The sequence below is a fragment of the Gobio gobio genome, assembly GCF_949357685.1.
Source record: "Gobio gobio genome assembly, chromosome: 25".
Lineage (NCBI taxonomy): Eukaryota > Metazoa > Chordata > Actinopteri > Cypriniformes > Gobionidae > Gobio > Gobio gobio.
Window position 1 is genome coordinate 27,353,583 of NC_137121.1, and position 20,183 is coordinate 27,373,765.

Here is a 20,183-nt window from a genome sequence, read left to right on the forward strand (position 1 = left end):
TGGGATGAGCCAGTTGTCGATATAGTTGAGTACCTCTTTCCCGAAGCCTTCCTCACCTGAATTACATCCCTCAGGTCTGTTTCGGGTTAGAAGACTTTGGGCTCGAGATGCAACTCTCTTCTTCTGGGGATAAATTGTTTAAATGCAGCTGACTGTTGCTTCGCCTCCTGAAGGTATTTACAGTGTTGCCAAAGAGGCCAGAAGGCAAAAGTGGGGTATCGATAAGAAAGGCCCTGTCCTTTTCACCGATGCCCGACAAGTTCAGCGACAAATGCCTCTCTGTAGCCACTAATGCTGGCATGGAGTGGCCGATGGCAAAGGCCGTCCCCTTTGTGGCCCGGAGAGACAAGTCTGCAGCCTGAGGAAGTTCTTTAATAATTCATCTAAATCTTTGAGAAGGTCGGCCTGGTATACCTGCATGAATGACATCCCTCAGGGATGAGGAGAACTCACACCCCGACTGAGCCTGGTTTCTCCCAAGGTTTATTTTTCTCCATTATGCCACCTGATGGAGTTTTGGTTCCTTGCCACTGTCGCCTTTGGCTTGGCTTGCTCAGTTGGGGACAAAATTTTCAACTAAATATTCTGATTACTGATTTTTAATTACTGATCTGCCCGCATTGTCACTATATGATAATTGAAATGAGCTGGATAACATCACCATTTTCTTCAGAGTGGCTGTACAGCCGAATCAAATTCTGTTGCATTATTTTCCTGTTTAACACTATGAAGCTGATTTGAAACAATCGCCATTGTAAAAAGCGCTATATAAATAAGGGTGACTTGACTTGACTTGAAGCCCATTATGTGCTGGAATGCACCAGCCCATCCTGCTGCCATATATGCCTTCCTCACCAATGCAGATGTTGTGCGACAGGGTTTGGTGGGCAGTGTCAGAGCCTTGAGGAAATGACGCAGTGTTGGGTTAGAGATATCACCCCATAGCCGTTCTCTTTCAAGCCCAGGATGGAGGAATTATTATGGACAGTTGGACTTGATAATCGTGATGAGAACAGCCTTTTCCACAATCTCGACACCTCAGTGTGGAGATCGGGAAAGAAAGAAAGGCTCCAACGGGAAGGCTGTGACCGAGACTTCAGGAAGAGCTCATCAAGTTTGTTTTTCTTTTGTGCTTCCTGCTTTTCTGATGGCCATTCAATGTTAAACTTGGCCAGTACTCTGGTCAAATCCTCCAGCAGCTCCTCAAAAGCAGGGGAATCAGGTGGCTGGTCCCCTAATTCTCTTACCTTGATGCTTAAAACATCGAACTCCTCGGAGCTAGATATTTCAAGCATTGGGTTCCGCAGAGCTGTTTTATAATTCAATACAGATAACTTAAATTCTAAATCAACTGCTGCTTGTTTTATCATCAAGGTAAGATTCCTTCCATTTTTTTTTAAGTAAATACAAAGTTCTGTCAGGAAACTCTAGATGGCGCAGGCTAATAGGTCCTGGATCTGTTTGCAATAGCAAGTCCTGTTCTTGCTCTGCAGCAGCAGCAATAATAATCAACAGCAGCAGCAGCAGCGTAGCAGCTCTATTCTGCCAAGATATATCAACACTGTCATATCCATTACTATGCCAAACATTCTGAGAGTTGTCACGACAGAACTTTCTTTTTGTCTTTAAAAGATTAATATCCAGTGTGAGGGTAAAATATAATTATATTATTTTATAATTCTTGCAGAATGCTGTCCCGTATATGTCTTGATGCATCACCGGGTGAGTAAAGTCATCTCCCAAAGCATGTTCTGGTGTATTTCTTTATCTAAAACTGTATGTCCCCCTTATTAGTTTAATAAGTGAAAGTAGGCATTATTAGCAGAGGTGAAAATCCTATGAAAACGGCAAGTAGCAAATAAATAATAAGCAAATAAAAAGAACGTCTTTAAAGGTTAGGCTATTTTTAAGAATGGAACGTGGAAGGTATTTCTGGTGTGAATTTCAGATGTGTGCTCTGATCCACTGGTCTTAGCAACACAGCAGTTCCTTAAAGAGAAATCGGAGGTTGTGCTGAGCCATCAAAGCACTTGGAATGGCATTAAAAACCCTCATTGCCTGTCAACAGCACGTGTGAATCCAGCCTTGTTCTTTGGGTGAGCACCTCTTGGTTGACTCCCCTGAATCTTACCTTGGATCTGAAGGATTTAACATGCTCCTTTTTTATTGGACCTAATGGTGGACCTAACACCTGCTTTCTGGATTAAAACTGTAATTCCGCTATTAATCTATTTAAAAATCTATTTATATATGAACAGTCAAGTGATGTTTGTCTACTAGAGTATTAAATGTTTGGTAGGCTTGTGATGATATAAATACTAATTCTGCGATAATACAAGTCCTTTATTATTGCCTTTGTAAATGTCATGCAAATGTGTGATTATTTTTGCATTTCATTTGATTTTGATTGTGAACTTAAAGGCATTTAACATGCCATCGTGGCAATTATTTTAGTTAAGTCTAATATGTAACTAATCTAATATGTAGATTTTTATGAATTATGAATGTAATGAGCTGATTTCTCAAAAGAATAAACATGTGTCCTGGTTTGGTGCAGTGTTGTTTGATGATTTATGAAGTGATGATTTGACACTTAGAAACCAAATTCTTCTGTGAGGAGACTATTTGGGATATGATTTCACTTGGTTTGCATTTGCTCAAAATTGATGTATCTACCATAAAATTGGTGACAAAATGTACAAAAAGAAAGGGATAATATATGTGTCTTTGACAACTGATTATGTCCCTTTCCCTGCACCATTATGTGTCTTTATCCAGGATCTTAAGCCATGTGTGACTAAACCATATCTATTTTAACAACTTAATTATGAAACTGACATGGACTAAATATTTTTTTTTTCTACCATACCATATACATATTAGATATACAAATCCTCTAGTTTTAGTGTTCTTTATGGTTGTTAATAATATATTATTTTTGCAACTGTATTGCAATGATTATGTCAATATCAGTTTCAAATGGCAGCATTGGTTTCAAGTCATGGGGTCAAAATCCAAGACAAACATGTCAAATGGTGTGAAGTAGATATATGCCCTTGATTTATAAGCAAAGCCATACTATGAAAAAGGATACATTATCTACAATAAAAATAATAATTAATAATAATAATAATAATAAACCATACTTTTCACTAAAGTTGTTAATAAAAAGATAGATGGCCAGCAGTAATTTGTATTGGACATTTCGTCATAAAGGAAATTAATTTATCATGCCCTTAATGTACAATATATAGACTATAACATATATAACATTCTGCAAGCAAATATAGCAAATTAAATATAGAAACAACAAAAAATTTAAACATTTTCAAACAAGACACAAATTAACATTTCATTAAAGAAAAAAAAAGACTGTGGCCTGCACATATGAACCAATCCTACAACTGTATAATGAAAATGTGTAAATATGTTCACCATGGTCTATTTCTGTACATAATAAAGAGTATAAACTATATATAATTGCATCTTAGTAAAATATAAGTCAACATTTGAACCCCTTCAAAGTTATTGTTTTCTTTTACATTTAGATATTTGAATAAGTTGAAACCGTAAGTTGAAATCGTCACTGGCGCACAATGAATTCTATGGTAGGCAGGGCTGCGAAGGATCCATCTGTTGTATCCTTCATTGCACGGGAAACTATGGGAAGCCAAACACACCTAAAGTGGGACGAAACGGCCTTGTTTGTCTTGTTTGTCAGCTGGCCACTCAATACTTCATTTAGAGACCGCACGAGTGATCACATCCACAAGCTCCTCACATGCAGGAGACTGAAGTGATGAGTCTTCAGTTTCTTCTGTTTCGATACTTACAACATCCAGCTCCTCAGAACTGGATAATTGCAGTACCAGAGCCTCATTCGGGGAGGAACCGCAGCACGTGCTTCCAAACCATGAGATGAGGCAAATGGCAAGTGAAGGGCAAGGCCCGTCTCTAACCCTCTGCCAGATCCAATTTTGAACCCCATGACTTGAGTCGCTGCTCTACCTCGGCCGAAGCGGGACCCGAGCCACGAGGAACGCGAGCCAAGGTGCCCTCCTCAAAGAGCGCCCGGCAGGAGCGCAGCGTTCTCAGCGATAATCGCTCACAATGCTCACATTCAGCGCCCTCGAGAGCTGACTGAGCATGCTGCACCCCCAAACAAACAACACTCAATACATGTGTATCCCCAGCCGTGATGTAGTGTGGGCAGGGATGAACAAACTTCTTGAATTGTTGTTCACTCGCCATTATAATGCTTTTTTTAATTGGTGAAAAACTCCTGCCTAAGAATTTCTAAAGTTAGACAAACAACAATTTTTTTTTTTTTACAGTTAACAGTAGATGCCTCAGCTTCTGTTTGATTCAGTTATCGTTACTTTTTCAGAGCTAAGGATGGTCAGCTAATAAGGAGAAGAACATGATTTCATCAGTGGAACTGGTCCAAATTCACCAAGTTTCCTCTATTGAATGTGGAGTTCTGTAAGACACCTTGAAGCTGATGGTAAGTTCAGTGATCCTACTGATATTTTGTTTGTGATTTCAAATGTATTCAGAGCCAACTTGTTTTTAGGCTAATTATTCAAGAAAATTCTGAATTTCTGACTTTCCTTCTTCACTGACGTCACTTAGGTCGCATGGCTATTTGGTAACACCAACCAATAGCCAACGAAGGAAAATTAGTATAAAGGTGAAAGAGCCAAGTAGCTATTCAGCCTTTGTTGTAGAAACCTTGGATTCAGGTTTACGTTCATTTAGGTATGCAACACCTACTTTTCGTGATCCAGTCAGGATAAAATAAGTCCCAATTATAGAAATGTCACATTATAGAATTAAAATATATACTACCATATAAACTACACAGTACACGCAGCAATGTGTGTTTTTTAAATAGATATATAGAATAGTAAGTGTCAGTATTAATGGGTCAAGTGTTGACGAAAACGATGCGTCTTCAGCCTTTTCTTGAAAGTGGCTAAAGACTCAGCAGCTCAGGCTGAGTTAGGCAGGTCATTTCACCAGCAGGGAACAGTCCAGGTAAATGTGAAAAGTGAAAGTGATTTTGTGCAGAATGGCACGTAGGTCTGAAGTAATGAGTTCAGATATAGGGGTGCAGAGCCAGTAGTTGTTCTGTAGGCAAACATCAGTGCATGAATTCAATGCAAGCGGCAATTGGCACCCAATGAAAGTTTATGAGGAGAGCTCGTTTGACGAGTTTATGTGACGTCTGCTCTCTTCGGCTCTTTAAAGACCACTCTTGCTGCAGCATTCTGGATCAGTTACAGAGGTTTGATAGTGCATGCTGGAAGGCCTGCCAAGAGAGCATAACAATAATCCAGTCTGGATAAAAGAAGAGCTTGGACAAAGAGATGCGTAGTCCGATAGGAATTACCTGATCTTCCTAATGTTGTATAAGGCAAATCTGGAGGACCGGGCAGTTCTAGCAATGTGGTTTGCGAAGTTCAACTGATCATTGATCACGACTCCAAGGCTCCTGGCTGTCGAGTTATGCTTGATGAACCATATGATGATCCTAGCTGAATGGAGAAGTTGTGATGAAGTGTTGGTTTGGCTAAGACCACAAGCAGTACTGTCTTTACAAGGTTGAGTTAAGGGTGGTGGTCCTTCTTCCATCAAGAAATGTCTGTCAGGCAAGCTGAGATGTGAGCAGCTACCATCGGATCATCTGGCTGGAATGAGAGCACAGCATAGCAGTGATAGGAAAAACCATGACCATCTGAATGACAGATCCTAGTGATGACATGTAGATGGAGAATAGAAGTGGTCCAAACACTGAGCCTTGAGGCACCCCAGTAGCAAGATGTTGCGACTTTGACAACTCACTCCTACACGACACCCTGAAGGACCTACCTGAGGGGTAAGACTTGAACCACTGGAGTGCGGTTCATGAGATGCCCTTTGTCATGAGGGTTGACAGGAGGATCTGGTGGTTAACTGTGTCAAAAGCAGCAGATAGATTTATTAGTAAAGTCTAATGAACATATGATTATGTCACCTAAATCATCTTACTGAGGTTGTGGAGAATCTTTCACAACTGGAAATAGCTCATAATTGTAATTTAATAAAAAAAGAACATAACACATTTTCAATGACAAGCATCTCTATGACCAACACACGATGCAGTCTGAGAAGTTTCTTAAAATAGTACACTACCAGCTTAACAACTGTGTAAGTATTTGTAAATGATCTTATGTATATTAGTCAGCACTGCTGACTTCGCAACCTAGAGAATCATGTTGAGCCAATGCAGGGGGGATAGAGAGAAGTACCTCTTTGAAACAATTCTTCTAAAAAAAAAAAAAAAAAAATACATCAATTAAGTTCTTTCTTAGTTATAACCAAAAAAGGAAACTAACGTAACAAACACAAAAATAAGTGTTATCCTTCACCTGGATTAATTTGGTTTCTTTTTAAGCAATTAATTTGGTAACTGAACTAATCCTGGCAGCCCTTATCATATCAATCAACCACCTTGACCTAATTCTCCTTGTTAGTTTCATTATGTTGACATCTGGAAATTTGTTTTCTCCATTAGTCTATTTTAAGCAGTGTGATTGGCAGACATTAGAAGTGGATATTTCAAGAGGCTGGCAAACCAACTGTGTAGTGCCTTACCATAAAGAGGGGAGACGTGTGATGGTGCCAGCCTTATATACCGTCCTTAAGTCCAGTCCTGCTAGTGGTCTGCTTCCTTCAGACATTCTTCTTTCAGGGCTGAGCTGCTGCCTAAATTTCTCATATAGGTGAGGACAACATCTACTTTTTCATGGTTTGATTCCATTTTGTCACATCGAAAGATGCTTTTTTGTTGCTTGACTTGATTTTGAGGTGTTATTCTCTTGGAATTTGCTGAACTCATACTTTGGATTTTTTTTTTTTTAGGATGACAAACGTATTTCTGTTAGCAGTTTATAGTGATTTGGAACTATAAACTAAATTCATTAATAAATAAAATTTATTAAGTGATTATTTTAGCATCAATTTTGTAATTCATTTATATAAAAAATGTAATTTTAGAGAATTGTGCACAAATGATTTATTTCTAAAATCACATGTTTAAAATAGTTTATTTTATTGCTACTGAATTATATGCCAGTTGAATATCTTGCAATGCGTGTTGGAAACTAGAAACTAGTTAACAAACATTCTTCAAATTATCTTCTTTTATATCCATTTATATTCTTTATATACAGAACCATTAAATGTTATAAACAATAATTTGCAAAAAAAGAAAAAAAAGAAACCCTCCCTTAGATATCTCTGTCGAACCATCCTAAGCTTTTAAGGGATCTGTTATAAATATGCAAGACATCTGAATATAGCAAAACACAAGTCTGTCTGCAGACAGGGTTTCCGATTGGTTGTATTGTTGGCATCTGCATAGATTGTTCCAGAAACAGGGACACTGGATATCAGAGGGGGAAATTCACACCCCTCCCTCTGGATTGCAAGACATTCCTAAGTGCTGGTTTCAAATTATAATGCAGAAAATATAGCCCACTCTATATGAAACAATCTCTCTTAATGCGTATATCACTTAAGAACTTTTGAATGTATCATGATTAAATATTGCAAACCATCCCATATTATGCATTGTTTTAAAAAGTAGATATTTAAAGGGTTAGTTCACCCAAAAATGAAAATTCTGTCATTAATTACTTACCCTCATGTCATTCGACACCCGTAAGACCTCCGTTCATCTTCGGAACAGAAATGAAGATATTTTAGTTGAAATCTGATGGCTCTGAAAGGCCTCCATTGGCACAATGGCACGGTTCACTCTCAAGACCCTTAAAAGGTACTAAAGACGTCGTTACAAAGTCCATCTCACTACAGTGGTTCTAAAATAACTTTATGAATTGGCGAGAATAGTTTTTGTGCGAAAAAACCCCCTAAATAACGACTTATATAGTGATGACGATTTCAAAACAAGGCATCATGAAGCTTCGAAGCGTTATGAATCACTGAGTCGAATCAGCGGTTTGGCGGTTTGACACGCGATCCGAATCATGATTCGACTCACTGATTCATAACGCTTCGAAGCTTCATGATGCCTTGTTTTGAAATGAACAAAATGAACTATATAAAGTCGTTATTTAGGGTTTTTTTGCGCACAAAAACTATTCTCACCGATTCATAAAGTTATTTTAGAACCACTGTAGTGAGATGGACTTTGTAACGACGTCTTCAGTACCTTTTAAGGGTCTTGAGAGTGAACCGTGCCATTGAGCCAATGGAGGACTTTCAGAGCCATCAGATTTCAACTAAAATATCTTCATTTCTGTTCCGAAGATGAACGGAGGTCTTACGGGTGTCGAACGACATGAGGGGAAGTAATTAATGACAGAATTTACATTTTTGGGTGAACTAACCCTTTAAAGTTGTTTCATCTCTCTAAAAATGTTTTTAAAATGTTTTGTTCTGTTTTGCACTCTGTACAGGGGTGAAGAAAACAGGGGGCCAAAATGTCCGAGTGAGTATATAAATATCTCTGTTATTTATATTTAATATCAAAGAAATGGGAATCTTTTCTTGTTTTGTTAAATTGTTATTTCTTCATCCATAACAGAAAAAAGATGACATCGAGCCGCAAGCACCATCTCAAGGTAAAGTAAATAATACAAAGATGCTTTTGATATTATATAATATTTACAAAAATATTTATTAAAGACCAAACTTTTTTTTTGTGTGTTATTATTATTAGCCTTTGCATTAAATATTGGGTAAGGGCAAACAAGTCACTTCTATAGAGGTTGTTTTATAGTGTTTAAAATGTTTTAAATTACAAATACCATTTATTATTTTTAGTATTATTGTTGTTGTTATTATTATAGAAACCATAAAACCATAAGAGCAGCTTGGTTTATCCCTGTGTCATGACAGTTAAGGCAGTAGTATATGCTTTGACCTTATATCTGGGGTTAATGCATTTATGTTTTTCATGGGTTGAAGCCTGGAATATTTTAATATAAAACAAATTATTCCTGCTGCAGAAAGCGAGATTAGGTCCAGCCTACTATGAAGGGGGCCGTTGGGTTTTTGTGTTCTGATACAAGCACAACACTGTAATGTTGTATGAAATTCAGGGTCTAACAGATGTATTTGCCCCACAGAGTGTGCTGCTTAGCATTGCAAAGACCTTTCTGGAGAAAGAAGCCGCTCAGTACATTGTAGATAAGGAGAATTACATGACCGAAAACTGCCCTCCTCTGTCCATGCCCGGATCTACACAAGAACTGCAGGTCTGTTACCACATGATTTAAAAGTCCTTGAAAGTAAAATATGATTTCACATTCTCTCATAGCCCGTACATTACTAAGATGTTTATATGTTTATGTTTTCATTTGGAAGATGGAATTTTTTTATTATTTTAAATTCGATGTTTATATAATTACCATACTCATGAACTCCAGGGTTAGTATCATTATCGAACACTAAAAGCATTTATTACAAAAATAAATAAAATAAAATAATATAATATACAGGTATGTATATACACTGATCAGGCATAACATTATGAACACTGACAGGTGAAGTGAATAACACTGATTATCTCTTCATCACGGCACCTGTTTGTGGGTGGGATTTATTAGGCAGCAAGTGAACATTTTGTCCTCAAAGTTGATGTGTTAGAAGCAGGAAAAATGGGCAAGCCTAAGGATTTGAGAAGGGCCAAATTGTGATGGCTAGATGACTGGGTCAGAGCATCACTAAAACTGCAGCTCTTATGGGGTGTTCCCGGTCTGCAGTGGTCAGTGTCTATCAAAAGTAGTCCAAGGAAGGAACAGTGGTGAACCGGCGACAGGGTCATGGGCGGCCAAGGCTCATTGACGCACGTGGGGAGCGAAGGCTGGCCTGTGTGTTCTGATCAAACAGACGAGCTACAGTAGCTCAAATTGCTCAAGAAGTTAATGCTGGTTCTGATAGAAAGGTGTCAGAATACACAGTGCATCGCAGTTTTTTGCGTACGGAGCTGCATAGCCGCAGATCAGTCAGGGTGCCCATGCTGGTTCAGGAATGGTTTGAGGAGCACAACAGCAAGTTTAATGTGTTTACTTGGCCTCCAAATTCCCCAGATCTCAATCCACAGTTACCACAGCACACCTTCAGGGGTCTAGTGGAGTCCATGCCTCGAAGGGTCAGGGCTATTTTGGCAGCAAAGGGGGGACTAACGCAATATTAGGAAGGTGGTCATAATGTTATGTTAAAGTCCACTTTTACGCTCCGTTTCCAACAGTTCCAACACATAAGTTAATCGCCGTTCTAAACTAATGTGCTGCTGCATTGTAACAACTCAAAATGTCTTTATTATTTCTAACTCTAAACGACTTTAATCACATAAATGTCAACTTAGAAAAATCAGAAGTCGTTCAACCCATTCACACAGTATATATCATTTCAGCTAGTAGCCAAAGGCAACATTTGAAGTACTAAAACAATTAAAACTAAAACTGAAATATAAAACTATATATAGACATAAAAAAACAACTATAAGAAATGTTATAAGAAAAATGACAAAACACAAAAAAATTTACTAAACCTTAAAACATAAAAAACCATAAAACCCCCCATAAAATATAATTTTTTAAAAGTATTCACATTAATAGATGCACTCGTGGTATTTACATGGCACCTCGAAAGTACTTCAAGAAAACCATAGTACACATCTAGAAAACTAATGGAATATATTTCGATTTTTACTAAAATGTTTCGGATGTTAGAGTGGCATTTTAAATATTTTTGCTTGACATTTATGGTTGAGAACAACCAAATATGCTCTTAATATGTTTATTAGCGCTTAACATTTTTATTATGTTAAATTTTATTATATAATATCATATGTAGTTAATATAATATCATATAATTAGTTAGTTAGTTAGTTTTATATAGCAAATTTAAAAACAACTCGAGTTTGCCAAAGTGCTTTCCATTAAAACAATATTCCAACAACATAAATATCAAGATACAAGAGCATTAAACACCAAACCAAAAAGACAATTAAAACACAAGACAACAGTAAAACATAAACCATAAGCCTGGGCAAGTAAATGTGCCCTCAACCATGATTTAAAAATACCCAATGTAGTACAACATCTAATATCCAAAGGAAGGTTATTCCAGAGGCGGGGTGCAGCAACAGAGAAGGCACGATCATCTTTGGACTTTAGACAAGATTTAGGGATCTAAGTAATGTTTGAGATATCCTCAGTGGGCTCGTCTGATAAACCTGGAGAAGATGTGAAATATATTCGGGAACTAGACCATGCGAGGCCTTAAAAACAAACTTTAAAACCTTAAACTGCACGCTGAAATTAACTGGGAGACAATGCAGTGAAGCTAGTACTGGGGAAACACAGACCTGCTTCTTGGTACCAGTCAAAAGCCTAGTTGCTGCATTTTGTAAGAGTTGAAGGCAATTCAACAGAACACAAGGAAGACCCAGATACAATGAATTACAATAGTCCAACCTTGAAAATATATAAGCCTGTATAACCTGCTTCAAATCATTAAAAGACAAAAAGGGTTTGATTTTTGCAATGCGCTTAAAATGAAGAAGCCAGCCTTCACCTCTGAATTTACATGCTTATCAAATTTAAGCTCTGAATAAAAGATAATTCCCCAATTCTTTGCTTGCGTATGTACATTTGAGGCAAAAGGGCCTATACAATCAAGTATGTGTGTGGGTGATCTAATGGAGCCAAACACTAGGCATTCTCTTTTAGCTTCTTTTAAGGTGCACTGTGTCAATTTTTAGCAGCATCTAGAGGTGAGGTTGTAAATTGCAACCGCCCACCGCTCACCCCTCCCTTTCGAAGCACATAGAGAAGCTACGGTGGCCGACACAGGACAAAGATGTCGTCGTCCGAGAGAGCAGAGAGTAGCTAGTGCTCTGTAGAGAAGTTTTTTTCATCCATTTAGGGCTACTGTAGAAACATGGCGGTGCAAAATGGCGATTTCACTGTAATAGGATCCACAGTGTATGAAGATAGAAATGGCTCATTCCAAAGTAATAAAAGCATAACGGTTCATTACACTCTCAAAAAAAATGTGTAAACATTATACCTTTAGGGGTACAATAGCTTGTCAGTGGGGCAGTACCCTTAAAAGGACATCTTTAAACCTTTTTTACCCCTAAAAGGTGGATATTAATATCTTCCACTATGAACCTTTTAGGGATAAAAAAAGGACGTCCTTTTAAAGGTACTGCCCCAGTGACAAGCTGTTGTACCCGACAGTGTATGTAAGGTCTTTATACATCATCACTGAAATTATGAAATTATGTATATTATATTGCATTCCTGTCAATAGATCCTCATAAACACTACATACTGCACCTTTAACTCTTTCAATGTCGCCATTCAGGAACTGTGCAAGAAACTTCACCAGCAAATCGACCAGGTTGATGAGGAGAGATACGACTTGCAGACTAAAGTGGGCAAGGCAGACAAAGAGGTAACTTAATAAATACTCAAACATACCTTATTATGATCATGATGATGGTGTTGTTTCTGTTGAGTCTATGTATTGGGTTCTCTGAGGTCCATTTTGACTCCAGTCTAATGTATGTATAGATTGAAGATCTGAAGATCAAGGTTGTCGACCTGATCGGCAAGTTCAAGAAACCCGCGTTGAAGAAAGTACGCATGTCTGCCGATCAGATGTTGGGGGCTCTGCTGGGCTCCAAGCACAAGGTCTCCATGGATCTGAGATCCAACCTGAAACAAGTCAAGAAGGAGGTCAAAGAGGAGGTGAGTGAAATATGATGGTGTGACTATTCCTTTGTGCTTGTAATACAGAGCAGATGTGACTAGTTATTGATCTAAATCATAATGCCATAAGCCACGAGAGGCCGTGCACCCCGGTGCCCGCCTCCCACGCCGCAGACTCCGTTTCGAATCCCGCTCAGAGCTGGTCTAGTAGCACCGGTTACATTTGGTGACTCGGATGGAAGTGAGGTTTGGTGAGAGCTGTGCATGTAAACCTCACTTCTCTGATCTCAAGAGGCGTGTTAGCAACTGACGGTAGAGGCTGTGGTTTTTAGTGTCCTTGTTAGCATTCCCGCCTCCCACATCGGAGACCCCGGTTCGAATCCCACTCTGAGCAGGTCAAGTAGGAGCGGTTGCACATGTGCCATTGTAGATGCTCAGAGTCAGTTTTATATGCTCCCGACTTCTAAAATCATCTAACTGCATGACAGTAATTACGTTATTGACACAATTTCACATACTTTGTTGCATATACTTAAATTGTTTTACGCGTTAAGGAATTTTTAATTAATCACATTCGTTAATGCATTAACATTGACAGTCCTAATATATTTACACACAGTATATGTTTGATTTAAATACCATTCCTTTACACTCAATTCCTCTCTCATAATCCAGGTTGGAGATGTCGGTGACTGGCGTAAGAACGTTGAGGACAAGGCCGGTATGGGCGGCAGGAAGAAGATGTTTGAGGGCGAGGCCTAAATTTCTGGACATTTCTTTGTTTAACTGTTGTAGGAATTTGTCAGTGCTAAGCAATCATTTATCTTTTTGCAATAGTTGTATGTCTTTAGCTCTCAGTGCCTCAAATGAGTATTTGTTACATGCAGTATGTACGTCCTGAAAGAGAAATGTGTATCATCGCAGAGCCACGACCATTAAATAAATGCTTTTGAGGAAAATCCTTGTTCATGTTTGTCTTATTACACGTTTGGGTTCTTTCACTCCCTTCCACTCTTTGAATAGTGGTTTGTTTTGACTGTAATGAATAAATACTCTACTCGATGCTGCTATTTGCTCTGTATGTATTCCTTTAAATTAATATTTTATACTTTTATAACTTAATTGAATGTAATTTACAATGTATTTAATTTAATTTAATTTGTAAACAACTTCAAGAAGAAATATGGGTTGCATTTCAACTCATATTTATGGAGATCTCCTCCTTTGCTGTATAAGGTGAGTAACTTATTATTATTATTATTTTTTTGCTGAAATATCTTTCATTATTTGTTCTGTTGCCTCTATTTATTCGGTCAGATATGTCATGTATCTTGGTGTGTTAAGCATTGCTTCCGTTTACAGCACACATATGCGTCTTGAAGGAAAGGGAATTTATGAGTCTTGCTGAGGATGGGCTCGGGATATTTCAGGAGCTCAGCGGCCTATTGGTCTAGGCTGGAACCCACTTCCATAAACAGGACTCCCAAGATCTGCTGAGCCATCAGAGTATGACATATATATCCTATTTATTTTTTCTCTCTCTGAGGCTCACCAGTGTTTCCAGCTCTTCCAACTGTGTCTTCTTCTCTCGTAGGTGAGCGTCATTCCAGAAATCTCTCTAGATCTGTACGTTAAAAGGACAAAAGCACGTCTTTGAATGCAAACATCTCTGCATGGATTTAAATAATAATTAGCAACTGAAAAAATGAAGTTACTGATTAATCTTCCTAGTTGCTTAGTGACATACTCTAAGTGCTTGATTTTTGCATCCAACATATGTGCAGACACATATTGTCTATTAATATTAATGAGCAGATAGAATATGTGGTAACACTTTACAATAAGATTTCATTAGTTTACATTAGCTAACTACATTAGAAGTGGACAGTAGTGAAACATTTGTACTTTCTTCGCAAGTACATTTATCAGTGTTTTTCTTTAGAAAACATTTACTTCACTACATTCCAAAGCATAACATATAATGTCATACTTTTTACTGCACTATATTTCATAAATAAAAGTTTAATACTTACTGTTTTACTTTGTACTCAAGTAAAACGTTAAGTACTTGAGTAAAAGTAAGAAAGTACTAGATTTTTTATGTAATTAAGTATTAAATGATATTCAGTATGAAACGTAGTGCAGAAAAAAGTACAATATTATGCTTTTAAATGTTATGAAGTCAAAGTTTTCCAAAGAAAAACACTGATAAAGTACAAACACTTGAAAAATGTGCTTAAGCTGAGTAAAAATACTGTCCACCTCTGATTAACATTAACTAATGAACTGCACTTCTAAAGCATTTATTAATCTTAGTTAATGTTCATTTCAACATTTACTAATACATTATTGAAATCAAAAGCCGTATTTATTAATATTAGTCAATGCACTGTGAAGGAACGACAAACAATGAACAGCTGGATTTCTATAAACTAATGTTAATAAATATGAACAAATACAGCAACAAATGTATGGCTCATGGTTAGTTAATACATCAACTAATGTTAACAAAGGAAAATCCTGAATATGTTGATAAGTGTGCTTTTAAATGTAGTTTTAAATGTTGTAATTGAAATGTTCTATTTTCATATGCTCTGATTGATATGACAGTTAATTTGGTTTAAATCACATGAGTTGGACTGTAGTTGTTATTGATACAATTTGCGAACTGTCTAGGAAGGGCTTAAAATCGGTCTTTGTTAATAATAGTGTAACTATAATAGTATAATCTTTAATTGCATTTGTCTAATAGTCTCTGAATAAAGCAGCTGATCACTGGTATCATGTTTTTTGACCTTTAGTTAGACCTCAAGTGTCAAATGAACTGTTGAGCGTCTCAAACTGTTGGGCTAAGCTTATAGACTCAGGTTCCCTTTCTTACCACACTTCACCAGTTTAAACCCATGTAGAAGTGCTTGTCCTGGATTGGCTGATTAACTGCCTACTGTATATCTAATGACTAATTTTCTATCCAATCCAGGGTGAGAACACACTAAACCACCAAGATGTCAGAGTAAGTATTCTGATTGCTTTATTGGTTTCGAATAACTTTTTACATAACATAAAACCCATATGTTTATTTTAGATGAAGTTATGTTTGTATTGAATAGAATAGTTTCATTTGGCACTCATGGTGATCTTGTTTTCATCAACAGAAAAAAGATGACCTCCAGCCGCAGGCATCATCTGAAGGTTAGATCTGTCATTTCATAAAATGCATTTTCTGTCTTCGTTTTTAAAATGTTTTGTGAAGCATATTGTTGATTGCTCTTCCACTAACCCCTCAGAGCCTGGTGCTCTCCATTGCCTTCGGTCTGATGGAGGCTGAAGCCAAGCAGGCTGTTATTGACAAGGAGACGTACATGAATGAACACTGCTCTCCTCTGGATATGCCAGGATCCCAGCAAGAGCTGCAGGTGACCACATTATTGCTATTTCAATCAATAATCAATACTAATTTTTATCATCACATCAATTCTATATCAGTTTTTGTAAAATTAGTATACGTGTAAACACTACAGATCACTGATTGGTCAGAGAGAATTAACACTACTAGCGTCAATGGATTTGCTTGGAAATGCAAGATTAGCTTACCCCTTGTGCGCCGTCGAGCAAGCCTGTCATCGACTGTGCTTTGTTGTAGGAGTTCCCATACTCTTTTGGTTTATTTTGCAGTATTTTGCTTTGCTGCCATCAGCCTCCTTTGAAACAAACTGTTTCGTTGTGCGGTGAAAAACCTCCACATGCTGAGAATCAAGAACACCATTCCTTCGGCAGGCTCCATTGCTCCTGTTTCGCACGTTTGTTTTTGTGTCGCATTTACGGTGATGTCGCGGCAGTAGAGGCAGCGCAACTTTAAAGTAATCCCACCTACTTGAAGTGGTACTACTGCAGTGGAAAAGCAAGCCGAGCCGATCTGAGCCGAGCCGAGTCGTACCACGCAGTGGAAAAGCAAGCCGAGCCGTCCCGTGCCGAGTCGAGCCATACCACGCAATGGAAAAGCACCATTATAGTTGGTAGAATGTCTAGTGAACCAGTGTAACCTCAAAGCAATAACCTAAAAGCTTGTGAACTGAAGCTATACTGTTTGAGCTACAGGAAGGTTTTAGAAGGCTTACATGAATTTTTGAATATGTATGAGTAGGTTTGATAATCAATCTCATATATCATGTATCAGGAACTGTGCAAGAAGCTGCACCAACAGATCGACAGTGTTGATGAGGAGAGATACGACTTGGAGGCAAAGGTTGTCAAGACAAACAAGGAGGTGAAGACCATGACACCTCAGTGTCATCATTTGAACAGTGATTCATCCGTTTGTGTTTCTCCAATCATTAATTATTATTATATAATTATATAGATCGAGGATCTGAAACTCAAGGTGGTCGACCTGATCGGCAAGTTCAAGAAACCCGCGTTGAAGAAAGTGCGCATGTCTGCCGATCAGATGTTGGGGGCTCTGCTGGGCTCCAAGCACAAGGTCTCCATGGATCTGAGATCCAACCTGAAACAAGTCAAGAAGGAGGTCAAAGAGGAGGTGAGTGAAATATGATGGTGTGACTATTCCTTTGTGCTTATAAGACAGAGCAGATGTGACTAGTTATGGATATACATAATAATGCCATAAGCCACGAGAGGCCATGCATTACAGTGATTTTACCATTGGCAAATCCCCATAACTGGCCTCAAGTCACTTATTGCTGGTAGCATGTAGGTGAACATATAAACAATAATATAAATATTTTGATCGCTTAGTATCACTTATCACATAAATATAATTAAAAAAATATTCATTATGTAAAAAAAATAAGCCCCAAGATGGTGTTATCAACCCTGCCTTACCAACCCTGGTCACAGCTGCTTGTAACCTCACTCCCCTGGCCTATCGACTGACGCCAGAGGCTGCAGTCTTTATTAGCATCAGTCTTTATCCTTGTTAGCGTGCCCACCTCCCACGCCAGAGACCCCTGTTCGAATCCCGCTCAGAGCGGGTTGAGTAGGACCGGTTACATTTGGTGCCGTTACCCAGATGGGAGTGAAGTTTAGAGGAGTGAGTGTAACGTAGGCCTGTGCATGTAAACCTCACTTCCCTGATCTCGAGAGTCGTGTTAGCGACTGACGGTAGAGGCTGTGGTTTTTAGTGTCCTTGTTAGCATTCCCGCCTCCCACATCGGAGACCCTGGTTCGAATCCCGCTCAGAGCGGGTCAAGTAGGAGCGGTTGCACATGTGCCATTGTAGATGCTCAGAGTCAGTTTTATATGCTCCCGACTTCTAAGATCATTTAACTGTGCGACGGAAACTATGTTAATGACACAATTTCAAATCCTTCAGTAATATTCTTGCGTTATTTGCATTAAATTGTTTTTACGCATTAAGGATTTTTGAATTAATCACATTCGTTAATGCATTAACATTGACAGTATATTTACACACAGTATATGTTTAATTTAAATACCATTCCTTCACACTCAATTCCTCTCTCATAATCCAGGTTGCAGAAGTCGGTGACTGGCGTAAGAACGTTGAGGACAAGGCTGGTATGGGCGGCAGGAAGAAGATGTTTGAGGGCGAGGCCTAAATTCCTGGACATTTCTTTGTTTAACTGTTGTAGGAATTTGTCAGTGCTAAGCAATCATTTATCTTTTTGGAATAGTTGTGTTTCTCCAACTCTCAGTGCCTCAAATGAGCATTTGTTACATGCAGTATGTACGTCCTGAAAGAGAATTGTGTATCATCGCAGAGCCAAGACCATTAAATGAATGTTTTTGAGGAAAATCCTTTTTTATGTTTGTTTTATTACACGCGTTTGGGTTCTTTCGGTTCCTTCCACTCTTTGAATAGTGGTTTGTTTCGACTGTAATGAATAAATAATGAATAAAGCAGTCAGTCATTTCTTCTTTCTTTATCAACTTCATTGCTCTCTATGTATTCCTTTAATTTAATTTGGTTAGTAAACCACTTTATGGGTAGCATTTCGACTCATATTTATGGAGATCTCCTCTTTTGCGGTATAAGGTGAGTAACTTAAAATACTTTTTTGTGCTGAAATATCTTTCATTATTTATTCTGTCAGATATGTCATGTATCTTGGTGTGTTAAGCATTGCTTCCATTAGCATTAGCATATGCGTCTTGAAGGAAGGGAAATATACGAGTCTTGCTGAGGATGAGCTTGGGATATTTCAGGAGCTCAGCGGCCTATTGGTCTAGGCTGGAACCCACTTCCATAAACAGGACTCCCAAGATCTGCTGAGCCATCAGAGTATGACATATATATCCTATTTCATTTCTCAAAGAGGAGGTGGGTTGCAGATTCAGAAATGTTTCTTGCCTTTGTTTGGCCATGTTTCTAATTTTGTGGGAAAATCTCCAAGCGTAATGTATTTGGGCTTTATCCTCATGTCTGATGTTTTTGTGTTTCATAGTCTGTACAATAAGTTGGCGACTGGCGTGAGAACATCGAGGATAAGGCTGGTATGGACAGCAGGAAGAAACTGTTTGAGTCCGAGGCTTAAGATGTATCGTGTTTATTCTCCAATATGTCTTACATTTTCTCTGCCAAACATCTTTCTATCCTGTGAACATCCCTTTGCAATAAAAGTATTTTTTCTGGACTATTTTGCACACTGTACATTGTCCCTGTGTTATCTTGATGAGCTAAAGCAATGTAAAAACATATGTTGCCATAACTTATTGATCATAAAATATTTTACAGTGTAGTATTGGCATGTACACTACTATTCAAAAGTTTGGGGTCGGTAATATTTTTTAATGTTTTATTGCCCATCAAGGCTGCATTTTATGATCAAAAATACAGATAAAACAATATTAATGCAAACTTTTGTTAACATTTAAAATAAGTGTCTTATATTTACATATATGTTAAAATGTGTTTTATTTCTGTGATGCAAAGCCGAATTTTCAGCATCATTACTCCAGTCTTCAGTGTCACATGATCCTTCAGAAATCATTAAAATATTATTTCTTATTATTATCAATGTTGACAACAGTTGTGCTGCTTAATATGTTGTTGGAAAACCATACAACTTTTTTCAGGTTTCTTTGATGAATAGAAAGTTCAAAAGAACAGCATTTATTTGAAATGTATCATTATAAATGTTTTTGCTGACACTTTTGATTCATTTAAAGGGGACATAACACACAGTTTCTGCCAATCTCATGTCAATCTTGAGTACCCATATAGTAGTGTTGCATCCTTCATATCTCCGAAGAGTCTTTAGTTTTGTCATATTTATAAAAGACAGATATGCTGTAGGCCTACCAATTATTTTCCGAAAACACCCAAGCTCGTGGAGGTGTGCAGTGGGTGGTGCTAAAGAGACAATACATCATGGCATTAACTCTGGATAACTTTCAATTCACTATACGTTTGTGTTGTTGACATCATATGCACTTACTCGCCGATTGCCAACAAAACACAGACATTTGATG

General features: G+C 38.0%; 2 protein-coding genes across 4 annotated transcripts; both read left to right on the forward strand.

Moving 5' to 3' along the window:
* The first annotated feature begins 957 nt into the window (after positions 1–957).
* On the forward strand, positions 958–13,799 carry LOC307121873 (troponin I, fast skeletal muscle-like). 3 transcript variants are annotated; one of them, XM_079809636.1, is made up of 10 exons: positions 958–1,374; positions 1,688–1,722; positions 4,388–4,504; positions 6,557–6,764; positions 8,463–8,494; positions 8,591–8,627; positions 9,135–9,263; positions 12,385–12,474; positions 12,594–12,770; positions 13,407–13,799. In XM_079809636.1, exons 5-10 carry the CDS (start codon positions 8,487–8,489, stop codon positions 13,491–13,493), a joined length of 528 nt encoding a protein of 175 aa, XP_079665762.1. In that variant the 5' UTR covers positions 958–1,374; positions 1,688–1,722; positions 4,388–4,504; positions 6,557–6,764; positions 8,463–8,486; the 3' UTR covers positions 13,494–13,799. The 3 variants fall into 3 exon arrangements, with proteins under 3 accessions (XP_079665762.1, XP_079665764.1, XP_079665763.1); XM_079809637.1 differs by lacking the exons at positions 958–1,374; positions 1,688–1,722 and adding an exon at positions 1,960–2,096; XM_079809638.1 differs by lacking the exons at positions 958–1,374; positions 6,557–6,764 and having other exon boundaries at positions 13,407–13,694.
* A 338-nt stretch (positions 13,800–14,137) lies between these two features.
* On the forward strand, positions 14,138–19,346 carry LOC307121875 (troponin I, fast skeletal muscle-like). The gene is made up of 7 exons (XM_079809642.1): positions 14,138–14,325; positions 15,712–15,744; positions 15,887–15,923; positions 16,019–16,147; positions 16,909–16,998; positions 17,092–17,268; positions 18,224–19,346. The coding sequence occupies exons 2-7, from the start codon at positions 15,737–15,739 to the stop codon at positions 18,308–18,310; spliced, it is 528 nt and encodes a 175-aa protein (XP_079665768.1). The 5' UTR covers positions 14,138–14,325; positions 15,712–15,736; the 3' UTR covers positions 18,311–19,346.
* Positions 19,347–20,183: the final 837 nt, after the last annotated feature.